At 37.4% G+C, this 23320-nt stretch overlaps 1 protein-coding gene across 1 annotated transcript in view; it reads right to left on the reverse strand.

Annotated features, from left to right (window-relative positions):
• The window catches only part of Smp_176040 (eukaryotictranslation initiation factor,putative), a gene marked incomplete at both ends in the record, with an annotated part of 61836 nt that overhangs the window by 7687 nt on the left and 30829 nt on the right, over positions 1-23320 (reverse strand). Inside the window, 5 exons of the mRNA XM_018791675.1 lie at positions 1509-1912; positions 5081-5407; positions 7832-8002; positions 11570-11787; positions 13214-13507. Coding sequence (XP_018645191.1) covers positions 1509-1912; positions 5081-5407; positions 7832-8002; positions 11570-11787; positions 13214-13507 — 1414 coding nt within the window. The remainder of the gene's footprint in view (positions 1-1508; positions 1913-5080; positions 5408-7831; positions 8003-11569; positions 11788-13213; positions 13508-23320) is intronic.

Consider the following 23320-nt stretch of genomic DNA (forward strand, 5'->3'; position numbering starts at 1 on the left):
TAGTTCATTACATTGATTAGGTTGTAAGTCAGATTTTGAATGACGAATATTAATAAAGCTTTAGATAGTATGATTACAATTAGTCAACATTAAATTTCTCAAAAAGCATATAGGTCAAACGCAAGGATTTAAATGGCAACTCGAACTGATGTACGTACGTACGAACTTCTACGTTGTGACTGACTGACTGACAAGGATTTAAATGAATGTACTATGCAGACTAGTTCAATGTGAAGTGAACTTTCATTAAGGATTGATATCAGCTAAGAAACCATTGAGAAAAAACCGAGCACTAAACAGCTGTTTTTCCCTTTTTCGGGCTTCATAGTAGTGTCCACCCACAATCACGGTTATATCATAGCGAAGATTAAATTATGGGTTACTTCTGAGAACTATATTAATGGACTAATATTATGCATGTTTTTATGGTATAACTATTGAGTACCTAGATTATGTATATTCATATTCCTATAATTATAAGCTTTATTTGGACCTATAGACTATTATTATACGATTTACTATTCTTAAATTATATTCAGGTTATTTTAATTACAGTCTCCCACGATCACAGACACTTTTTGGCTTGATCATGTATAAATGTTATTGCTTATTTTATGGTGTGATGTGGTCTATTTGGCGGGTATACATACCAAGTATGTTTGAAATAAATTATTCGCATAGTGGAAGCTGGTATTGGTGTTCTGGACTCACACAGAAGGGCTAGCAGGAAAAAGGACCAATAAGAACGTTATGCTGCTCATTCCGGTCAAAAGTCATTGGTTTAACACAGTGCTAAGGCTGTATAAATCGTATTTCGATTGGCAAATAAATCACGTAATAATTAGCTGAGCTTGAAGTCACAACATATAGGTTAAATGTCAAGTATATGTTTCATAGTAAGCACGTTGCTATTTAACCATAGTTCAAATTTAATAGTCTATTCGAGATATAGAACGACCGTTGTTTTAGTCAATTGTTACTAAGCTATCCGACAAGGAGAGAATAATGAACTATCATGTTAAAAAATTAAATCAAAAATAGTCGATCAATATCTCATTACTACCGACAACCTTACTCTTCTCGTCGATCCACACTAGGGCAACAAAGTCCGAATAGAAAAATAAAGCGAATTCAGAGGTGAACAATTTATGATCACAACAAAACTAAAACCAGATTAGAAATCAGTTTATAAATCGTTGCTCAGTTGCTAGAACAGTAGACTGATCGATTCCTATACAAGCGATTACAGTTCTGATAACAAATGGAAAGCCCTGTTTCATCTAATTTGGTTTAGGTAACTAGTATATCAATATAATGAAAAAGTGTGATTTGAAGGCAAGTACAAGAATCGAAAACTACATAGTGGTATATCTATCACTAGCTCATCCCCTCTGTCTCTTTTTCTGGACTTTAACCACACAACTGCGATTTTCATTCAACTTCAAAATATGTATAAACTGTTACAAGAGTACTTTTTTTACAAATATTAGGAAACTGAGAACACTAACGTGGAATTCGCCATTTCTACTGACATACTGTTTAAATATAGAGGTAATTTTTTGTTATTATCTGTTTCAATCGAATCTCTTGTACTATTCGTTGTTGAATGATTTAATGATTTTGATAATAATGTGGAACCGCTTGATTGACTAATACAACTCAAGCTATTACCAAGTTTATGACTAGGTAAATTAAAAGTGTTAGCAGTGGCAGCGACGGTAGAGGCAGCAGCATTTCTTGAACTAGATGTAGTTAAACATTCAAAACCAGCTGAAATATAGGCTTCGTATTCTTCTTGAGCTACAATTGAATCTTCATCAACTGGAGGCGCAATAGCAGGAGGAACTATACTCCATCGACGGCCACCAGCACGAAGTAACCATGTAAACCAAGCATGTAGACGATAAAATATCTGCGAATGAATTTAGTTAAATTAAGTAGTTACACATTAAGTAAAGAATTCGAAACTTGTTTTAATAACCAAAGATTATGATGAAATAATTCACATTCAGTGTGTTAATGATGAAGGTAACTAATCAGTACAAAAGTAACTGATTTTAGATTTATATGCCTCAACCCTGAAGGTTAGTCATTTTGTGTACCAGAACTAGTAATAACATTGACAATAGAACTTTTGTCTGTAGAATTAATTGTCATTTTGAAAAAACATAAAATAGTAAGCGGTATGAGAATATGCGACTGATTAATTTGTCAACATGTGGAATAACATTAAAACAACTGTAGCTTAGAGGTTAATATTCACATCCAACCCCGCATGAATGAACACTTTTCAAAACTCCACTTTGCACTCTTTACGTAGAATAATATTCATCATTTTAAAAATGATAAGATCGGTTATGATTGTTGTATTTTATTTTTTATTTATTTATTTAAACACATACATATTGGTACAAAGGGACACCAGATACATATCTTTGACATTAACTATCAATCTTTTAAAGCATATTTCTTATGTTTAGATTTTGACCGAAGCTCAAATTATCTCCTCTCTTTTATGTTTCCTTTTATTAACTTTTTTTCTCTTGTTGTACTGATATGAGGCGTGACAACTGATGAGAATGCGTAACAGATCTTACATCGACAATGATATAAAATCACAGTTGAACCAACACACTTCAAAAAGTTATACTGATCAAACGGGAAAAATATGTTCGTTTCTAGTTCCTATATAACATTTGTGATCAGTGTCACTTTCAACAGGGCGTTATTACATTACAATATGATTAGTGTAACCATTAGTGACATATTTCGTCAGTTAACTGACCTTGTCCAATGTATTTTTTATTTATTTAAACATAAATATTGGTACAATAGGGCACTAGATATATATGTGCCACCCAAATCTCATTTGGTTTGTGTGAGGGCTGTGATACTACCCAGGTGCCCAAACTGAAGCAGGTGGTTTCCTTAGGGGGCCACACCCCGAGCCTTTGACCTAAAGGTATTATTCACAAGTCAGTGGAGCATCGTGAGGAGATGCAGTCCCATGGTATCCGATGACCAACAATTGATTCATACGCCATTTGTTCCCTCAATATACTGAAGTCCATGTGCACCATTGGTTTAGAATCAGGGTTTTTCAACTCTTGGGGGTGGATTTTCCGTGTCCACCGACCCGGTTGAAGCGCCGGACATTCGCTTTTCGTCCTCTCAATTTCGTAAACAACACCCCCCGCCACGAGAAGACAGTGAGGAGGACTTCGCTTGAAGAGGCTATATACGCTAGGCCATATGAGAGCATTTCGAGGGGGAGAGCGAACTCCGCCCACTCTCGGCCGCACCAGGGCATTTGGGGGCTGACCTTGTCCAGACCATATTGAATAACCTTAACATTTTTTCGTTCGGAACAGTTTATATTTACTAGCATTTTATGTCATTCACTGATGTATCCAATGTAAAATCAGATAATTGTCTCCAATTGCAGCAGTCACAGAGTTATTTTTGTTAACAGACTTATTAAGCTATTCTAACAGCATTGCAGCAGAATACTTAAAGTCACATAATACCTTTTTCCCTTATTCCAACGGTTTATTAGTGTAGAATAAAGCCGATCGTTTCATTAACCCATTAGACAAATAAACAGAAACAATACAGAACCTTAGACACGATCGGACACTGATTCAAGTTATCATACATCTCAAATTACCATCGGAGAACGACTAAATAAGCAAAAAAAAACATCTGAAAAAGTCCAAAACAAGTTGGTCTAAAATGAATACTATGTAACCTATACCTCTACTGAATTTATGCCGTATATCCCAAAGTTTTTAATCAATCGCTTTGGCCGATATTTTTTTCAACTTAAAACCTACAGGGGATTAAATGAGTTCAATTCCTGATTACTGTTGACAGATGAGTCTATATGGAAATCCAAAATGTTAATTTCATTCAAATCTTACCATAAAAAAAATATAACACATCAAACACATTTGTTGACATTAACGACTAAATGAAGTATTCATGATAGTGGCTTTTATTGAGTAGTATGGATCTACATTAACTTCAAAAGCATAAGATCTTAAACATCACACTGAATGACAAAAACGGATGCCTTAAAATTATATTTGGAAATTTTGTAATCCATATGATTAACATATTTAGTTATTGAGAACAAACATTCACTCTAAATGGTCGAACTAGTAAACTTTTTTTCTGGGCAGTTTAAAGCTAAACAGTGAGTTAATGAGTTCTCGTGTCCCTTTTGATTAATGGTAAGTGGTAAATCTTCTCACTGAACGCTTGAGTTGTTTTCCTAAGCTCTTCTAATAACCCCAAGCTAACTCTACAGGACAACCTGAACACGAGAGAAAAGGAGCGAAATATGAAAAGAACGCTTTACTCGAATGTTAGTCTTTGTACAGAAAATTGGGGGTATTTACAACATTTCATAATGGTCTTGGGTCTCTAGAAGGTCCTGGAACTCTATTAAACATAGTAGTAGGATAAGTAATCATCTGATCAGAAATATAACATGCGACTCTTCACTTCCTAGATGTTTTTGAGAAATTTCTATTCAATGGTGATTAGATAAAATGTCTCCTGGAGTTTCCAGGACTCCTCTGGGCTTCTTTCGAGGAACGTTCTGGATCTCCTCAACAGTAAGAAGCATAGAACTTGAGATACATGTATATTAGATCAATTTATCATACGATATAAACACAGACAAGAAATTATCAACGTCAAGTAGTAATATCAGTGGTAGTGGTAATTAAAAACCACTACTCATGGAGAATATTATTTGAGAAGAGTGAATGCATACGCGAAATAAAAGGTATAAGATCATTTTGAAGCTCAAAGTTCCAGTACAGAAAGTGAATACATCTACGGTGTTGCGGCCGATTCGAAGTAATAAAATTTGACCTCAAATCTATTGTCATGGGAACCGCTAAAACTCCTAAACTGTTCTTCTTTTCAAACATGGACCCAACCCTTCTTGGTTTTGAATAGTTCATAATGAAAAATATTTTCCCTTTCTTCTTTATTTGTAACTAATAAAGATTTATAACCACCACAAGCCATTTAAAAAATTTAAACGTGACACATATGTGTACACACATACTTGATCATCTTTTGTTAAATCAGCCAACGAACGCATATCTGAGTCGGTAGCTCTTTTTTGTTTGGTTTCTCTTCCTAATGTTGCATTACTGTATAAACCATATCCTGCAGTAACAGCATTACCTGCTGCAATAGCTTGTTTGTAAAGATTAGGAGCTAACGATGCTGGAGGTGTAGCACATCTTCTCAATGGAGTTATTGGCTTCGGTGGATTTGAATGAGTCATTGCATTGACAACAGCAGCAGTTGTATTATCTGAAGTCTCATCATTATACACTCGATTGGCTGCTAGACGTAGACGAGAAACCATACGTGATATATTTGATATCTGTAATCCAACCAAACAAAATGAAACACGCAAAAGAAATATATAATCAATAGGGGTAAGAAGGAAAATGTAAATTTAAGTTGAAATGAAGATATATGTGAATGACAAACAAGAAATCTAATTAGAAACAATTTTTGTAATAATAATGATACTCATGGTAAATTCGCGAATACACTTGGATTCAAAGGGCAGATTTCAGGTACGATGAATAAGAAAATTAAAGCATTACTAAAAAGAAGCTTCCTAGCAGCCAAACTATTTTCAATATATGACACTATATGTACCTGAAACCAATCAAAAGTGGATCAATACACTTCTGAGGTCACCTTCAAATGTATTTATGAATTCACAGGTAGTTGTGGGAGGAAGTACTCAGGAAGGACCGAAGAAAGGGCATTAACAGTTTTCTGGACACGTTCCTGCAAAGTTGTGTCTGAAAGGAAGTAAAGCAATGAGTTGATGGAAAAAATTTGTAGCTCAGATGGATGATTTTGATGGAGTTTTGTTCTCTGAACTGGACGGTCTGGTTGTGGAGCTTCCATCGTTGTTCTGAATGACATCATTAGCACAAAACTTCAGGTAGAAGTGAAGTGTTTGTGCTGATGATGTCGTTCAGAATAACAATGAAAGCCCCACGATCAGACCATCCAGCTCACAGAAAACTCCATCAAAAAGAAGTAAAGTATTCACAATTCCGATCACTATACATTTAATGGATAGCGGAGACAATGTGGAATTAACGAATTTATTTAAAATAATTAACAATTAGCAAACAGCATTTTTACTTCGCTGTAATCTGCTTGTTGATCATTTCTGCTCTATTCCTTTCTTTGCTTGGCTTCAAAAAGTTACTAACACCAAATAACACATCTTTCATTTTATTTGTGTATTTCTGCCGATCGAATAGTACCATGCATGCCCCCCAAACTGAACGGACTAATAAAATATTTCGGTTCTACTAACTAAGTTTTAGTTTTTGAATATGATCTTTAATTAAATAGCATTGATTTGTTGGTTTTGCTTTCATGAACTGATAAGAACAGTTGAGCATTTCTAAGTTAAAATGTTGTGCCCCAAATGCCCTGGTACGACCGAGAGTGGAGAGAGTCCACTCTCCATCTCCAAATGCTCTCACATGGCCACGCGTATATAGCCTCTTCCAGGGAAGTCTACTCACTGCCTTCTCGTGGCACCGGTGTTGTTTACGAAACTGAGAGGACGAAAGCGAATGTCCGGCGCGTCCACCTAGGGGAGTTGGAAAACCCTCATTCCAAACCAATGGTGCACATGGGCTACAGCATCCTGAAAGAACAAATGGCGTATGAACCTAATGTTTGTCACCGGCTACTATGGGACTGCATCACCTCACGATGCTCCACTGCTTTGTGGATCAGATCTTTCGGTCAAAGGCTCGGGGTGTAGCCCCCTAAGAAAACCACCTGCTTCAGTTTGGGCACGTGGGCAGTATCACAGCCCTTACACAAATCAAATAAGATTTGTGTGGCGCATATGTATTTGGTGCTTCCTTGTACCAATATTTATGTTTAAATTAATAAATAAATAATCCACAAGAAATAATATCTAATGGTAAGTAAAATCTTGTATCTGTGAGAAATGATTGCTGGTGGTGGATTACAGGTACTGGTCAACAATAGTCATTGATATACAGGACCGGAAACGTTGAAATTATAGGTAGAGCTTTAGGGAATAAAAGCAAGTCAGTCAACAGAGCTATGAATCTTCGGTAGGTCAGTTATAGACATTGAAAACTTGGAACAAATGTACATCAAAAACCAAGTTTCAACAGTTCACATTACAACACTAGCGAAAAAAATTATCAAGATGATTAGTTAAGGTAGAGAAAATACATCAATTGTACAGGGAAGATAAGCATGTGGGATACAGTCTATCCGGTCGTTGATATTAAGGGTTTATTTTTTATCAGCCTTAATCACTATACGTGCATCCTATGAAGATGGCCTTGATATGATAATTTGTCACAAAATAATTTAAACCTTTCTTTATTAACAATATAAGCACCTCAACAACCATATATAATAAAATGCAGGGATATTAAGGTAAATTTATGTTGGACTCTTAAAAGTACCAATTAAGATATTTGACAGTATCAAAAGTCAAAAAATGAAATTAACTATACAATCACAGTTAAATGAATGACTTAGTAAGCAGCCTAGCGGATAACACATTGATAGTTGAGGCGAAATGTACTGAGTTGAAGTCTCACTATGAATAACAACATTAGGATCCAGGTACAACATCCATATGATGAGTACTGAATAGAGAGAAACTTGTGTGTTCTCGATTCCAATGCTAGTAGTCACTATCCAACTTTATTAAATGTTACAATTTGATAATTAGAAAGAAGAAATTCATCGAGAAAAACAAGACAACTAACAGGCTTACCAAAAATGACCATAAATTTAGTAGGTAAATCTTATCCCATGATAACACCAAAATACTGAAACGACTTTGATTACCACGTGCACGTGAATCATTCAAAGGGAAATTATAACTTAAAACATGACCATTTATCTCATCACCAAAGTAAAATGCACCGACTTGACCTGGGCAAACCTACAAAAAATTACATTATTATACAATGTGATAATAATAGGACTATAAATTTAAGACGTAAATGTTTCACATATTCAAAATTATTAAGAACGAATATTGGATAGATAGACTTATTGATTATGGAATAATTGGAGTTTAGATTTCACTACAATGATCAACTACAGGTAATGACTTCATGCTCTGAAACCAAAACGTGGCATCAGTGCTTGAAGTCACTAACTTCTAGTCTGAGCCATGTTGGTAGGTGCAAGCTACTTGGTTGGGGCCCTCGCGACTATCATACCCAATGGTTGGGAACTAAGTGTGACATGGCCCAGAATCTATCACAATGGCGTAGGTGTATACACTCTTTATCTTCCCTTAAACCTTGAGAATAAAATTGCTTTATATCTGTCTTCTTTCCTGTACTGTATCCTTATATACAACCTATCTTTTATATACTACCACCACTAAATTAACTATTTCTATGAATCCGGTGTTCATCTTGTTGTGCTAACGAGGTATGAAAACTTGGACCGATGCATATATGTGCCTGGTCCTACGTTGTAGCTGACTGACTGTAAAAATTATGACTTTTTAAAATATAAACTCAACAAAAATTATTTATAACACATTTAAAAATGCCATATGTTTGACCTGTGAGATCAATAAGATGACTTTAAATGAAGGGTTACATACTGCCCTGTTTATTATCTTTTGCTAGTCGACGGAATCCGTGGTGAACGCAACCAATTAGTGTCACCAACTTCAGACCTCAACTTTAGCAGCCTGAATAAATTTTATAACTGTTATCAATGGTTCCTGGGCTGAAAATTGTCTGCTAACGCTGGGACTGTGTGAAAAAAGGTGGTCGGATTATGACACGGTATCGAGGGATGAAGGATAGCTATGTAAAGACGGAATCCGTCGGCCTATGACAACTGCTTTGTCGGGGTCCTATAGATTACGTAACCCAATAGGTTGAGTTTTCAGATGATTCCGAATCAAAGATAATGGGGACTTCATTGCAACTTTCTATAGCGTTCTTCATATAAGTATCTTTGTTATATGCTTAAATAATCTATGGCTTACAACACAAATCTTAGTTCATGTATTTATTGATTAGAGAATCTTCTTCTCTATTATGTTTTTGGGTGTCCTACTATACCAAAATTTATGGCTTAGAAATAAAACATGTGGAAAAGATTTGTGGCTCAGATGAATGACTTTGATAGAGTTTTGTTCTGTGGACTGAATGATTCGTTCGTGGAGCTTTCATAATTATTCTGAACGACATCATCAGCACAAACTTCAAGTTGGAGTGAAGTGTTCGAATTTCTCCACATATGGCTCACAGCTTGTCCTGTAGACCTTAATGTTGACTGGCTATTATCGACCTGTAATTGTTTACCTCTCCATTTTGATTGTATCTCTCATTGATTTGATTTTTGATCCTATATTTGTCCATACTTTACCAACCAATCAGAAAAATTATGGACAAATATGGGACCGAATACCAAATCAATTGGAGATACAATGAAAATGAAGAGGCAAACAATGACAGGTTAAAGGTTAACAACCAATCGATATTGAGGTGTACAGGATAATCTGTGGGCTATATGTTGAGAAACTTGAACATTTCACTTCAATTTGAAGTTCGTACTGATGTCGTTCAGAATAACGATGAAAGCTCCACGAGCAAACCATCAAGCTCAGAGAACAAAGCTCCATCAAAAAAAAAAACAATTCCACCACTTTTTCAACTACCTTATATCAAACGTCTTTAGATCAGACTGGTTGCCGGCTAATAATTTTAAAGCTACACTCCAAATCTTAGTGACAATTAACACTTACCCCCCCCCCAAGTCGTTCAGTTTACGAACTAAGCGACCAAGAAATCACAGAATACTTTTAACTAAGGAGGGTGTATAACCTAGAAATGACTTGTATTTTTTGTGCATCGTTCACTTGCAAATTTAAAGATACGATCATGCTTGGATCAATACAGGACTTAATCTACTACACCACTAGTAAAAACGTCTGAAGGAAAGTTGGACGATATTTATGAGCATTTTTGATGTTGGTAGATTTGTAGTACGTGAAGTATCCTCGGTGATAAATGGAGACTCAGATGGACTCTAATTGGTCAGATTATATTTACATTAATCTGTATGCTTAACGTCCTTACCACGTATGTGAGAGGTACCATAAAGCAATTACATTTTGTTACACTGAGTCATAATCCTTCTACCTTTTCTGTAAGTCTGTGGTATTGAGTGAAACATATTTGATCATATTTAAGGTGTGTTCTTGATCGTTAAGTCAGTTAAAGTCCTAAATTATTCATTACGTGGACGTCTCATTACAGCGCCCCGTAAGAGTATTCTAATCATAAACCTTTCAATAACTTTGTAAGCAACATGACTAGGACAATCCTCAAACATAGATGGGCTATATGAATTCTCCTTAAGATCTAGAATGCGATATACTATCTTCCTGACTTGAAATTCTTACAAACCACTGTTTCGACTTTTGCAGTGACGATGCAATCCAAACAGACAATAAAAGCCTCATGATAAAACTAAAGGATGTCTCACATTTAAAATAAACTAACACAGTCAATTTTTTATCTTTAAAGTACATATTAGTTCTTATTCAATGGAAAACGCAAGAAAAAATAATTCTCATGTCTTGGTTAATACTTATCGCCTTTATCTCAGGTCCGTTCCATTTTCGTGTTAATATTTAATTCATTGGTTAAACCGATGTACAGTTACTCAGAATGTTTGATAAACTATATAGACTAAAGACATATGACAAACTTTGTTGCTTCATGTTAGTGAATACTGTATAGTTGTAATTTAATCATTTAAAAAATTGATCATAAAAATCAGTTTTGAACCAGGAGGGAGTATAATGCACAGGAAAGTCCTACTCACTGCCTTCTCGTGGCACTGGTATTGTTTACGAAGTTATGAGGACGAAAGGCGAATGTCCGGCGCTTCAACCGGGTCGGTGGACACGGAAAATCCACCCCCAAGAGTTGGAAAAACCTGATTCCAAACCAATGGTGCACATGGACTTCAGTATATTGAGGGAACAAATGGCGTATGAATCAATCAATGGTCACCGGCTACCATGGGACTGCATCTCCTCACGATGCTCCACTGACTTGTGAATAATACCTTTAGGTTAAAGGCTCCGGGTGTGGCCCCCTCCGAAAACCACCTGCTTCGATTTGGACACCTGGGCAGTATCACAGCCCTCACACAAACCAAATGAGATTTGTGTGGCGCATATATATCTGGTGCTCCTTTGTACCAATATTTATGTGTTTAGATAAATAAATAAATAATGCACAGCACAACCACATGTGTGTACCTATAACCTAGTATACAGAAATTCTCATGATCACTTAATTCCATGTACATTTTTACCGTAGAGATGAAAATAATGGAAGCAAACGGATAGATCTTCGTTTAAATCTTAAAGCTAATAAGTAGTGTCAATTCCTATATACGAAAAATCAGTAATTAACAATAAAATATCATAAAAAGGATCATATTAAGATAATCACAGAATGAATACCTCACTAGAAAGACTTCGCAAGCATGCATTTCGAACATGTGTACTTAAGTCAGCGTCTTTTGGAAACTGAGTAGAAATATATGAAAGACTGGCAGAATGATCATAGCTAATTATTCCTAGTTCATCACGTAACAAAATAGATGAGCATGCTTTACAAGCTGGATGTAATTGTTGTTGCTGTTGAGTAATGTTTGATGATATCACTGAGAATCTTGACGCTATTGTTGAGAAAAGAAAACAATAAAATATGTAACAAACAGTTGGATGGTTCGAAAGTGATTTGCAACACGAACTGATATCAGCTAGGTGATCAGTCAAAATTAAAGCATTGGTAGACAATCAAACATAAAAAGTGAAGTAATATTAAAACTTAAAATTGATCAACGCTATTTTAACCAGGTTTTCATCTACATCATTACCTAAGGTAACTACCAATTGAGCACGATTATTGAGCTGACTTCAACCAGAACGTCTGAACCTATTGACAGGAGTTACTATGGTGGTCAGTGACTTAGTAGTTTGGCAATACATCGCTCAACAGCCTCCACAACACTTCCAATTCAATGTTGTGTTGGATATGACTGCACATTGGGCGCGAATGACGCACACAAAAATAGAAAATTTGAGGGATATGGTTATCAAGAAGAAAAATACTCTAGACGAGAAATAACTACCACTGTCTTACTGTATATGTATAAAGCATGACCTATGAAAGTAGAAGACACAGGCTGTAAGTATTTGATCACAGGAACCTTCGATGTACTGTTCTAACAGCGGGACCATCAGTGAGTAATCTCGAGGTCTACCGTAACAAGCTGCTCGGCAGAAAAAGCAATCTCGCTGATGATTATAAACATTTAACGATCAAAGTTATAAGAATATGTTTTATATGAGCATAACCGCCGACGTTGTGATATGATTAGGAACTGCTCAGTAGCGCAGTTGCATTTATTTTCCATAATCCTTTAAATATTGACTTAAGTATAATTTCCTACTTTCCGTCATTTAATGACATTGGTCTCTTTTGAAATGTGCTTCTTACGTTTATATTCGATCATTCGTTGACAATAAGTCCCATCCTATGTTTCGCACTTTGCTGGTAATCCATCAATGTACTGATGTCAAGTGTTGGGACATCAACCAAGAAAAACTCAATTTAAGAAAGAGGCAAATTCAAAGAATAAAAAGTACGGACTAATATTGATTCTCGATACCTAAGAGCAGAGAAAGAATAAACGCATTTTCATTACTGTAACCGCTTTTCATACACATCGTGTAGTATCTGAAACCCCATCGTCCAGACCCCAACCAGGGAGTCCGAATCTACTCTTAAAGTTCTGTCCAACAGCCAATGTATTTATGGATTGTTACTACGTCTTGGTTCGCCCACTCCTAGTTTTCTTTGGAGTTATTCCTATCCCAACCAGCACTGAATGTCCAGGTAATCGGTGATTAGACATGTGTAATACATGACTGAAATAGACTAAAATGGTAAATCACTAGGAAATAAACAAGTAATCATATCAAAAATTGTATTTAAATTTATCATTACTCTTCAACCTGAAGTGACAAATCAATTATATCGGGTTTAAAACCTCCCATTACAGGTAGAAAAAACAACATATAAGCAACAAAACCACATACATGAAGATGGTAAAGGGATAGGTGGAACATCTATCCCAGTAAGAATAACATCATCGCTACTTTGTAGAGCATGATTAGATAATTTTCTTTGATATGAGTTTACATCTTTATTATTATTGTTAGCGGTGGCAGTAGTAACATCGGGTACATTATTTACAGATAACTTTGATTGTGGTTGTTTAAATGACTGGGTACACATTATTACTGATGGACCATGTTGTTCACAGAAATGACATAAAACAACAATGGCATCCATAGTTCTTTTCACGCCATCTAATAATCGTGATCTGAAAACTTAGGAAAAAATAGTCGTACATGAACTTAGTATATACAGATGAATGTACGATAATTTTCGCATCAGATAAATGGACCAGAAATAGGTCTAAAGAGGAGAACTTAGTTAACCAATGGACGAGTGATCCTCATTTGATTCTGTAATAACACTACTGTTATGCGTTTGTATGTCGAATAATTCGTGTGTGAAAGTGGGTAGTTTATCAGGTAAAAAGCACGAATTCGTAAGGAATGATTATTTGGTTACAATCTGTCATTATTTTGATAAGTAATAAAATCCACAGTTCCTACAGAATCATTAACGGTTAAATCATCGTTTTCTTAAAGTATACCGGAGGAAAGTCACTACTTTTGACGATAAATCCGACAATATCAATGACTAGACAGATATAAGTCTATAACAAGAACTTCAATACCTGTAGGACGTGCTTTGTTGAGGTTATGAGCCTTGTAAATTAAAGGCGCCTAAAATGCTAGAGAGGATCCAATCTTATCTTTTTTACGCTCTGATGCTTGGTGCGAGGCTGGAACGCAATGTCACATGCTCTCTACACATGAGGACATATAACGAAAATTTCGAATAAACATATTGGGAATGAATCTACAACGCCAGACTGAAAGTCTGAACACAAGTTTCTGAGATACAGCACAAACATCGGTAGACACTTTATAGTTATACTAAGAGGTGTTTCGATCTCTACCTACAAATGTTAACTTGCACCAGATACATTTATTCGGACAGATGTAAGGTTTTACTGTTTGAGGCCTTCTTGAAAATAAGTTCTCCAGAGTGAAATTACTAGTGATATTAACATTCAAACCTTTTATAAGTTTATTGGAAAGTATTTAGTATCTAGCATCATTAGTTGGCAAGAAGCTTACATTAAAGGGAAGAATATTAATCAAAATGTAGGACGGAAACTGAGTGCTTCACATTTTCAGTACGTTAACACTTAAATTGCCACAAATAATTATTCCTAGATAGAATCTAACCTCTTACATGATGTTAACATCATGTTGGTTGGGGAATTCCCCAACCAACATATAACAACCCATTATTGCTGTTAGTTAATTTTCACAAGTAATCACCTGCCACATGTATTAAGTTGTGAGGTGAAATATAGTTTTGTTAGTGAGATAGTAGCAAAGTATCCTACTAAATCTGCCGAATAATAAAACACAAAGCAACGTACTGTTTCAACAATACGTTACTAACTATTTTTCAACGACAATTACCCAGTCCTACTAAAAACCACAAGTAACGTGGTTTCTATGTCCATGCATATCAATTAGGAATTATAAGCATGTAAAATCACTTGTGAAAATGACCGTCCTTACAGGATGAGCTACCAGATTGCGGAATGTAGCGCTACAAAATGTATGCGCCAAAGGGTCGGATGAACACCTAGGTCAAATAGTGTAAGTAATTGTGAGGAGAATGAAAGAAGCTTAAACATAATGAGCTTCTGTGTTTATTAGCAGTGGAATACCGATGCCTTGGAATGAGAATCAAGGTATCTGGAAAAGGTAGAAAAAAGGTGGTGAAGATTTGTAGCTCAGATGAATGACTTTGATAGAGTTTTGTTCTGTGGACTGAATGATTCGTTCGTGGAGCTTTCATAATTATTCTGAACGACATCATCAGCACAAACTTCAAGTTGGAGTGAAGTGTTCGAATTTCTCCTGTAGGGTCAGTGAAATGTCACTGAATATCGAACAGATCACCGATCCCTGTCAAAGTCAAGGATAGTCCATGCGCATCAATCAAATTATATGCCATGGACTGGCCCACGCGGCAGTGGTTGTTTCTTTCACTTCTGAACCTTCATGTTTGTACCTTAACTAATATATTCTTGTAATAACGTCCTTTGTGTTGTACAGTCTCCATAGCGTCCATAGTCCCTTGTTACGTCGATGGGGGCAATTCACGTAAGGTGCTGGTCGCGAGGTGTGACTTCAGCGTTAGTTGGTTCGTCACTATTCTCGTCTAACTCTAGTAGGCCCCTCCAATCATTTCGACATAGAACACCAACGTAGTTGATTTTACACTGGTGAGCCCGACGTACTCACCGCGAGAGTCTCGACAACTGGACTACATTTCGCAGTTTACTTCAGACATACAACATATTTCTGAAGCAAACAATGTAGTCGCAGACGCCTTGTCTCGAATTAGCTCCTTGAACAGTTTCCAAGGAATCGACCTTCTTAAACTCGCTCAGCTTCAAAAAGAAGACATTGATCTTCAGCATGAGTTATCCTCGACAACTCTTAAACTAAGTATTAAGCAGATGGGAACAGGTAAGGAAACCTTACTCTGTGACACATCTACAGGTAGGGATCGTCCAATTGTACCAAAACATTATCAACGCAACGTCTTCAATACGTTGCACAATCTTTCTCATCCAGGTGCTCGTGCAACAGTCAAACTTATAGCCGAACGCTTTTGTTGGCCTGGCATGAATAAAGACGTGAGGGAGTGGGCACGCTCCTGTGTTAGCTGTCAGAAAGCTAAGGTTGTAAGACACAACAAATGTTCCTTAGGCTCTTTCAAAACCCCTGACGCTCGTTTCGACCACGTCCATCTAGATTTGGTAGGACCCTTACCCGACTCGAACGGATACTCATATCTCCTAACATGCATAGACCGTTTCACTCGATGGCCAGAAGCAGTACCGATTAAGGACATTACTGCTGAAACCGTGGCCCGCGCTTTCGTCGAACGATGGGTAGCAAGTTTCGGCTGCCCTTCCACAATCACTACAGACCGCGGACGCCAGTTCGAATCTGGACTTTTCCGTTGTCTGACCTCACTATTAGGAATCACTCGCTTCCGAATGACCGCCTACCACCCACAAGCAAACGGGTTGGTAGAACGTTTTCATCGACAATTAAAAGCTTCATTATCAGCTTCAAACGTTTCACAGTGGACAGACGCTCTTCCACTCGTCTTGCTAGGTATCTGCAATGCAGTGAAAGCTGACATTGGATACACGGCATCTCAACTCGTTTACGGAACGACACTCCGACTCCCAGGAGAATTCGTGGATCCTTCAGCTTCTTCACTGAACATGGATCTAAACTCTTACACGAGTAGGCTTACAAACGCTATGCGTTCAGTTAAACCTGCTCACACTCGACCTCAATCAACTGATGTTTTCGTTCAACCCGAATTACGACATAGTACACACGTCTTCGTTCGTCGAGACTCACATCGACGACCCCTCGAATCAGCATACGAAGGACCCTTCAAAGTTCTTCAACGCGAACCTAAGTACTATGTAGTCGATAAGAACGGCACGAACGATAGCATCAGTATCGATCGCTTAAAAGCAGCGTACTTAGAAGGAAACCCTATCTACGTCGAATTTCCTTCAGTACAATCGTACGACACGACTCCTACACTCGTAGTACCCTATACGACAGCCGACACACAACTTGATACTTCGTCAACGTCGATAGACAAACCTAAAACAACGCGTTCTGGAAGACGAGTAAGATTTCCAGAACATCTTAACGAATATTGCACGTAGGACATAAGCTTTATCTTGAATTACCCTTGCATAGTTTATTATAAAATTTTTTTTAATATGCTCATTTTTTTTATTTATATAAAAAAAAACAAAAAAAAACAAAGCATTTTTTAATTTTTTTGAGCGTATATATATATATTTTTATATATAAAAAAAAAACCAAAAGAAAGCCTTTTTTTCCGATCGCTTTTACGCTTTTTGTAAGTGTATTAGTTTATTCTTTTTTTTTCCCGCTCATCTTGTGTCCTTACACAAGTACGAGTGTATTTTCGACATGCACTCACACGTTTTATTTTTCCTCTTTTCCAGGACGGCTGGAAAAGAACGACGAAGTTTCGCAAGGAACCGGAATTTTTCATTGTACTATATTTCTTTATTGCTATGTTGTACATTTTGGTCCCATAGTTTAAGGAAAGACGACCAGACGCTGCTAAACGAAGCAAGCTATCAGAAGAGTGTTTACCAACGACAAACTCGTTGGGTTTAAACTTCTGGCTGGTCACGTCTTAGGGGCATCACAACCTCACTAGGGGGGGAGTGATCTGTAGCTGTAAATAATTCCCCAAAATCAATAGCTCATTAAGTGTTCAACATTGGATGCTGACCATGTTGTTTAAGTGGACTTGTTTAACTGAAGGCTTTCGGTCATGCATCCGTACCAGATCACGTTGCAACACGGCGTGGGACACAGCTCCTACGTTACAATAGCCAGTTAAGAACGAAGTCTCTCGATATATTGGTAACGAATCAAATATATCTTTCCTGCCTCTTCTCGTCTGACTTCTGATTTCTATCTGACTGGGAACCATCGAATATAGAAGGTGCTACTGGTAGCTAGTTGTAAAATTAGAACATCCGTTGCATCGTCACTCCACATATGGCTCACAGCTTGTCCTGTAGACCTTAATGTTGACTGGCTATTATCGACCTGTAATTGTTTACCTCTCCATTTTGATTGTATCTCTCATTGATTTGATTTTCGGTCCTATATTCGTCCATAACTTCTCTGATTAGTTGGCAGATCGGATCGATTTCAATGTGTTTGTTGATTAGTTGAAAGCATAAGTCATTTGAAGCTAGACCACTATGGAAAACCTGGAAACACTGGACGGCCGTTTCGTCCGATTGTGGGACTCCTCAACGGTGCGCATCCACGATCCCGCCTCCCGAGATTCGAACCCAGGACCTACCAGTCTCGAGCCAGAGCCCTTAACCGATAGACCACTGAGCTGGCATCCAACGGTGTTAATGTCTAACTTCAACCAATCCACGAAGTTGAGCAACCATTCACCAATTGTCTTCAGTGATTAACTATCTCACGACAGACGTGGTTTGTACTCCACTGGTCACTTCCAGCTCAGTGGTCTATCGGTTAAGGGCTCTGGCTCGAGACTGGTAGGTCCTGGGTTCGAATCTCGCGACTGCGGGTTCGTAGATGCGCACTGCTGAGGAGTCTCATAATAGGACGAAACGGCCGTCCAGTGTTTCCAGGTTTTCCATAGTGGTCTAGTTTCAATGACTCATGCTTTCAACTATGAAGCATACTGAATCTTCACAAAACCCCTTCTGTTTTTTGATTGCCGATTGACCTAAGTACCAAGTTTCTAAAAATTCACTGATGTTTTCGGAGCTGTCTCTATCCAACATCTCAACATTTCCCCGGTCGAATGTATATCCACAATTGTCCTTATGGATTGATATAAGCGACGATACATCGTGGTGTTTGACTGCTAGTTGATGTTCGTGCAGGCGAATGTAAAGTGGGCATCCTTTTTGTCCGATGCAATGCTTTGCGCAGTTGGTATAATTTATTTCTTTGATAATGTTTGGTTTTTTCTTTTGTCATTTCGCCCTTTGGTTTGCATGAGATTGTATGAAGTGATTTTGTTGGTTTGTGTGCTACACCTATTCGAAATGGCTTCAGCAAACTCGTTGTTTTTTTCTGATATGTCAGATGAACAAAGATCGGCTTGAGAACACTATTCGTAACATTGCTCCAAAGGACGTTTCTTCTTAGAGCAGAACATAACAATATCACTTGCTATGTGAATACGGGGGATTTGTAGTCCCAGGGTCAAAGATGACGAACGGAGCCTCTTTAAGGAAGTTCTTATCGAAAAGGAGTATTTTTCGATATTTATTTGCAAGAATATGAAACGTAAACTACCTAAAGTATGAATAACCTCGACTGAAAAGAAAATATTTTAAATGAACGCCGATTTTAAGAGGGATGGAGCTACAAACATCCTGGAGAGGAGAATTTTCGTGTCTTTTAAGAGAACGTTCTTCTCAGCAACGTTGTGACTAGTGTTCTACAGCCTATATTTGTTCATCAATAAACTTAAGGATGAATTATCGCATCTGACCAAATCTATGTGCATTTCCCAATTTACCTGCTTCTGTGGAGCCAAGTATATAGGTCATCCTTTACTCCAAAGAATTTAAGAGAACCACCCGTAGCGGCTAAAAGGAGGCGGAAACGGCTCAATAAAAACCTCAATGATCGAATACCTTACGAACACATGTCACTCAAACAAAAAGAATTCTGCGTTAAAAATCACCTACAAGGTAGGTAGAAAGCTGCCAAAGGCAGTTATATTGCATCTTATTAACGCTGCCGAAACAATAGCTATACATATAGGGAAATCAGAACTGTATGTCCAAAAGCACTTGGTACAACTTCTTCTTCTATCATGGTCTTAATGTCACAGTACTTGTTTTCTTTGTCATGCTTTCCTTCGTTTATTGTCATCTTCATAGCCTTCCATCTTCTCCATAGACCTTTGACCCCCAACAGGTTCATTTATATCTCTATGATCCTCCTGATTACATTTCACATCATTTTCGACATTTTATGGTACCATGTTGAGCAATCTTTTCTTAGTTATTACTTCCCTACTTATATTCATGATGAATACTTAAGCGCTTAACAATAAAAGTTTTTTGGTTAAAAATGTTTTTAAATAATTTTTTATTGCACCTCACTGTTACCATGTTTAACAGAATTTTATCATCACAACTATTTTATATATTATTATAAGCATATATGGTTGCGATTGTACGGCTTTGAAAATAAGTTCGCAGATAAGTGGACACTTCGCTGAACCAATCTTATATTTTTTACGTCTCAATCGGTATATTCCGTTTATTTAAAAATGATCTGAGGCACTATGCCAAGTGCTTAATAATATATTGTGTGTTTTATCGACCCGATTAGCGTTAGAGTATACCAGAAAAAGGTAATTCGATTCCCTATAAGTATATCTCGTACATTCGTTTCCTCATACAGACAATATGAGGAAGGGAGCAAGGAAGCAAACCGGAGAGAACAAACATGTGAACTTGCTATAGTACTCGTTACAAGCGTTATTGTAGCTGAAAATAGACAGTGGATAATATGGCAAAGAGACAAATATTGAATAAAATAATTAGTGACAGGAAAACAGGTACAAGTGCACACAAGGTGCATGAGCGCTGAAATACGAGGTCATGAAAATAAGACGTGAACGTGTGCTGAACGTCACAATTTCATATAAAAACAGTGGAGTCATCGTGAAACTAAAAATGACTCAATGACACATGCCTTTGGGGTTATTAAGGTATTTTCAGTAGCCACGATGAATCATGCAGTTGTATAATAGTACTAGAAACACATGATCTGACTTTGGCGTATAGAATACCGAAAAATGATTCTGAACCTCATGTGTACTCCCTTACTTCCTACGTGATCAGGATACATCAAACAACATGGCAGGTGGCTATAGAAGCCAAGGACGACTAGAATGCCTGCGGTTTACAATCTTTCATACTAAATAATCCATTATTGGAACCTGCTAATCGAAGTGTCAGACTGTTCAAATGACTCATTCAGAGAGAGCTTAAATACCTACAAGAGCTTACTATAGCAGGACTAACACAGGCCTTCATCCTCTCTTCAATACTCAAATCTGAAGCGCCACTCCGTAGCCGCTACTATTACTGAACAAGTTACTTTTCGCTACAGCTTGTACAAGGAATGTGACAAGAATCATAGATGCGAACACTCTTAAAATAACCAGACATAGATCGCTTGGTCTCAATCGTTTAATATTCCTTTTTTCGCTTTCCGATGTGAATTTATCGATCCCTCACCAAAAATGTCCACTTTTCCGCCACCATATTGATATACTTTAACGCCTTCAAGCCTACGCAAAGTGACTCCATTACGCTTCAAGTGTCTCTCGGATTCGTTTATCTTAGTAATTCTTCTCCTTCGAAAATGTTGTGTCGCGTACTTATGTTGTCGTATCCGACCCTAACCATACAGTCCTCAAAGTTGAACATGAACTGAGAAAATAGATATTCAACATTTAACGTGGAGAAAAGACCAACAATGGAGAAGGCAGGAAGAAGTAATTCAATCCAATGAGTCGGATGGCATGGCTCAGCCTTGCAGACGTGGTCGTTCTGTATAACTCTTTTATTCATAATAAATAGATTGTTCTATCTCCAACCTAAATGTGTTATCCATCGTATGTGATGATTACTATAAGACGAGTCAGGGTAGACAACGATCTGATTTCCATGTACATCATGACAAATCTGCTGTTTTAGGGTTAAGTCTATAATTAGAGCTGTACTAATGACGACGTAGAACATAATCTTACACTTACTCCACAAACTTTCTCACATTTTACTTCGTATTCTACTGAATAGTATGCACAGTAATAGGGTTCCCACAAGCGTTTGCACTATAATTACAAGAAAGATTGGCAGAAGCATGCCATACGGATCAAAAATTCCCGTGTCCACCATTTTCCTTGACCTCTAAGTATTACATTTTGAAAGTAAATCTCAGTAATCATGTGTTTAGCTTCAGAGACCGTGAGGTTAGGCACAAATATTAACATACATTTCCGCACTGTGTAGAAGAAATTTTACTACAAAACGAAAAAATACCAACATTTGACCGCGACGAACATAGCGTCATCTCTTTCTGCCAGTATACCAAATTCACCAAACACAGGTTCAGCTAAACATGCGACAATGGGAGCCAGAACCCTAGTACATAGACCAATGAAATTACCAACTCTTCCTGAAACCATACTATTTGTTAATGGTAAAAAATTGTGGATGAACGTGGCACGGCATAGCCCAAAAAATGCCGAAAATGGAGGGTGAAGACGTTCGGAGAAACCTCATGACTTTATGTAATTTCCTAGTGTATGGGAGTAGCTTATTGGAAAGTAGAACATCCTATGATAAAGGAAAGTGGAACAAATATTGTACAGTGCTGGGAAAAAGTATCACTTTGGTCAAGTTGGGCTACATATTTACAGGGTTTTCTGTAATTTCTGGAAGACTTCCCATACCGGTTATGATACCAGTACCAGTCGGAGTTATCCGTCTCGCGTGGTTTAGAGACAGATCAACCACGTGAATTGCTTCTTAGCGGTGTACGTGACCGTTTACGGTCATCACGAAATCTAAGATAACGTGCAACTGTATGACATGATTCCGTAATGCTGGGTCGTTTGCGGTAAAGATACCACCGGCATTGTAGTTTGACAACTCTACCAGTAACACCTTCTATAAACGGATCGTGCCCACCCAGTTAAAATCAGAAGTCGGAAGCGAGAAGGTTGGAAGATATATTTGCTAGGTTATCAATATATCGAGAAGCGACTGTTCTAATCTGGCTAATGATCGTAGGAGATGCTTCCATGCCGTTCTGTAAAGTGATCTAGTACGGATGCATGACCGAGCGCCTTCAACTAAACAAGTCCACTAAAACTGATGTGGTCAGCATCCAATGTTCAACACTTACAGAGCTATTGATTCTGGGGATTTATTTACCGCTACAAACCTAAGGGGTAACACCCGGAAACTAGAGACACAACACAGCATGAAATGACTGTAAACACATCTTCTACTTCCTAAGAGTTGTCAAATGCGGGAATTCGCCGCCGACTGAGCTAATCCAGGTGACTACTCAGAAGTCCTTCAAGAGGCAACTTTACCTATTCTTAAGGACTAAGGATAACATCTTATTATGATTTACCGATTTCTTTCTTCATCTATTATCGTTAATATACCTAGGTTCCTGCCTGTAGGTATTTGTGATTCACTGCTACTAGACACAGAAGCCCCTTAAGCGTAAGCTTCTTCTATTCCGTCCACAACCAGTCCTAACTTGTAAATCGTCGCGACAACATAAAATCATTGAAGATTCGTCCTATGTCATGCATCATTACGATGGAACCTTTTTGCTACTTGAATGATGGACGTTACAATACATATTGTG

This window comes from Schistosoma mansoni, assembly GCF_000237925.1.
Source record: "Schistosoma mansoni, WGS project CABG00000000 data, chromosome 1 unplaced supercontig 0135, strain Puerto Rico, whole genome shotgun sequence".
NCBI lineage: Eukaryota > Metazoa > Platyhelminthes > Trematoda > Strigeidida > Schistosomatidae > Schistosoma > Schistosoma mansoni.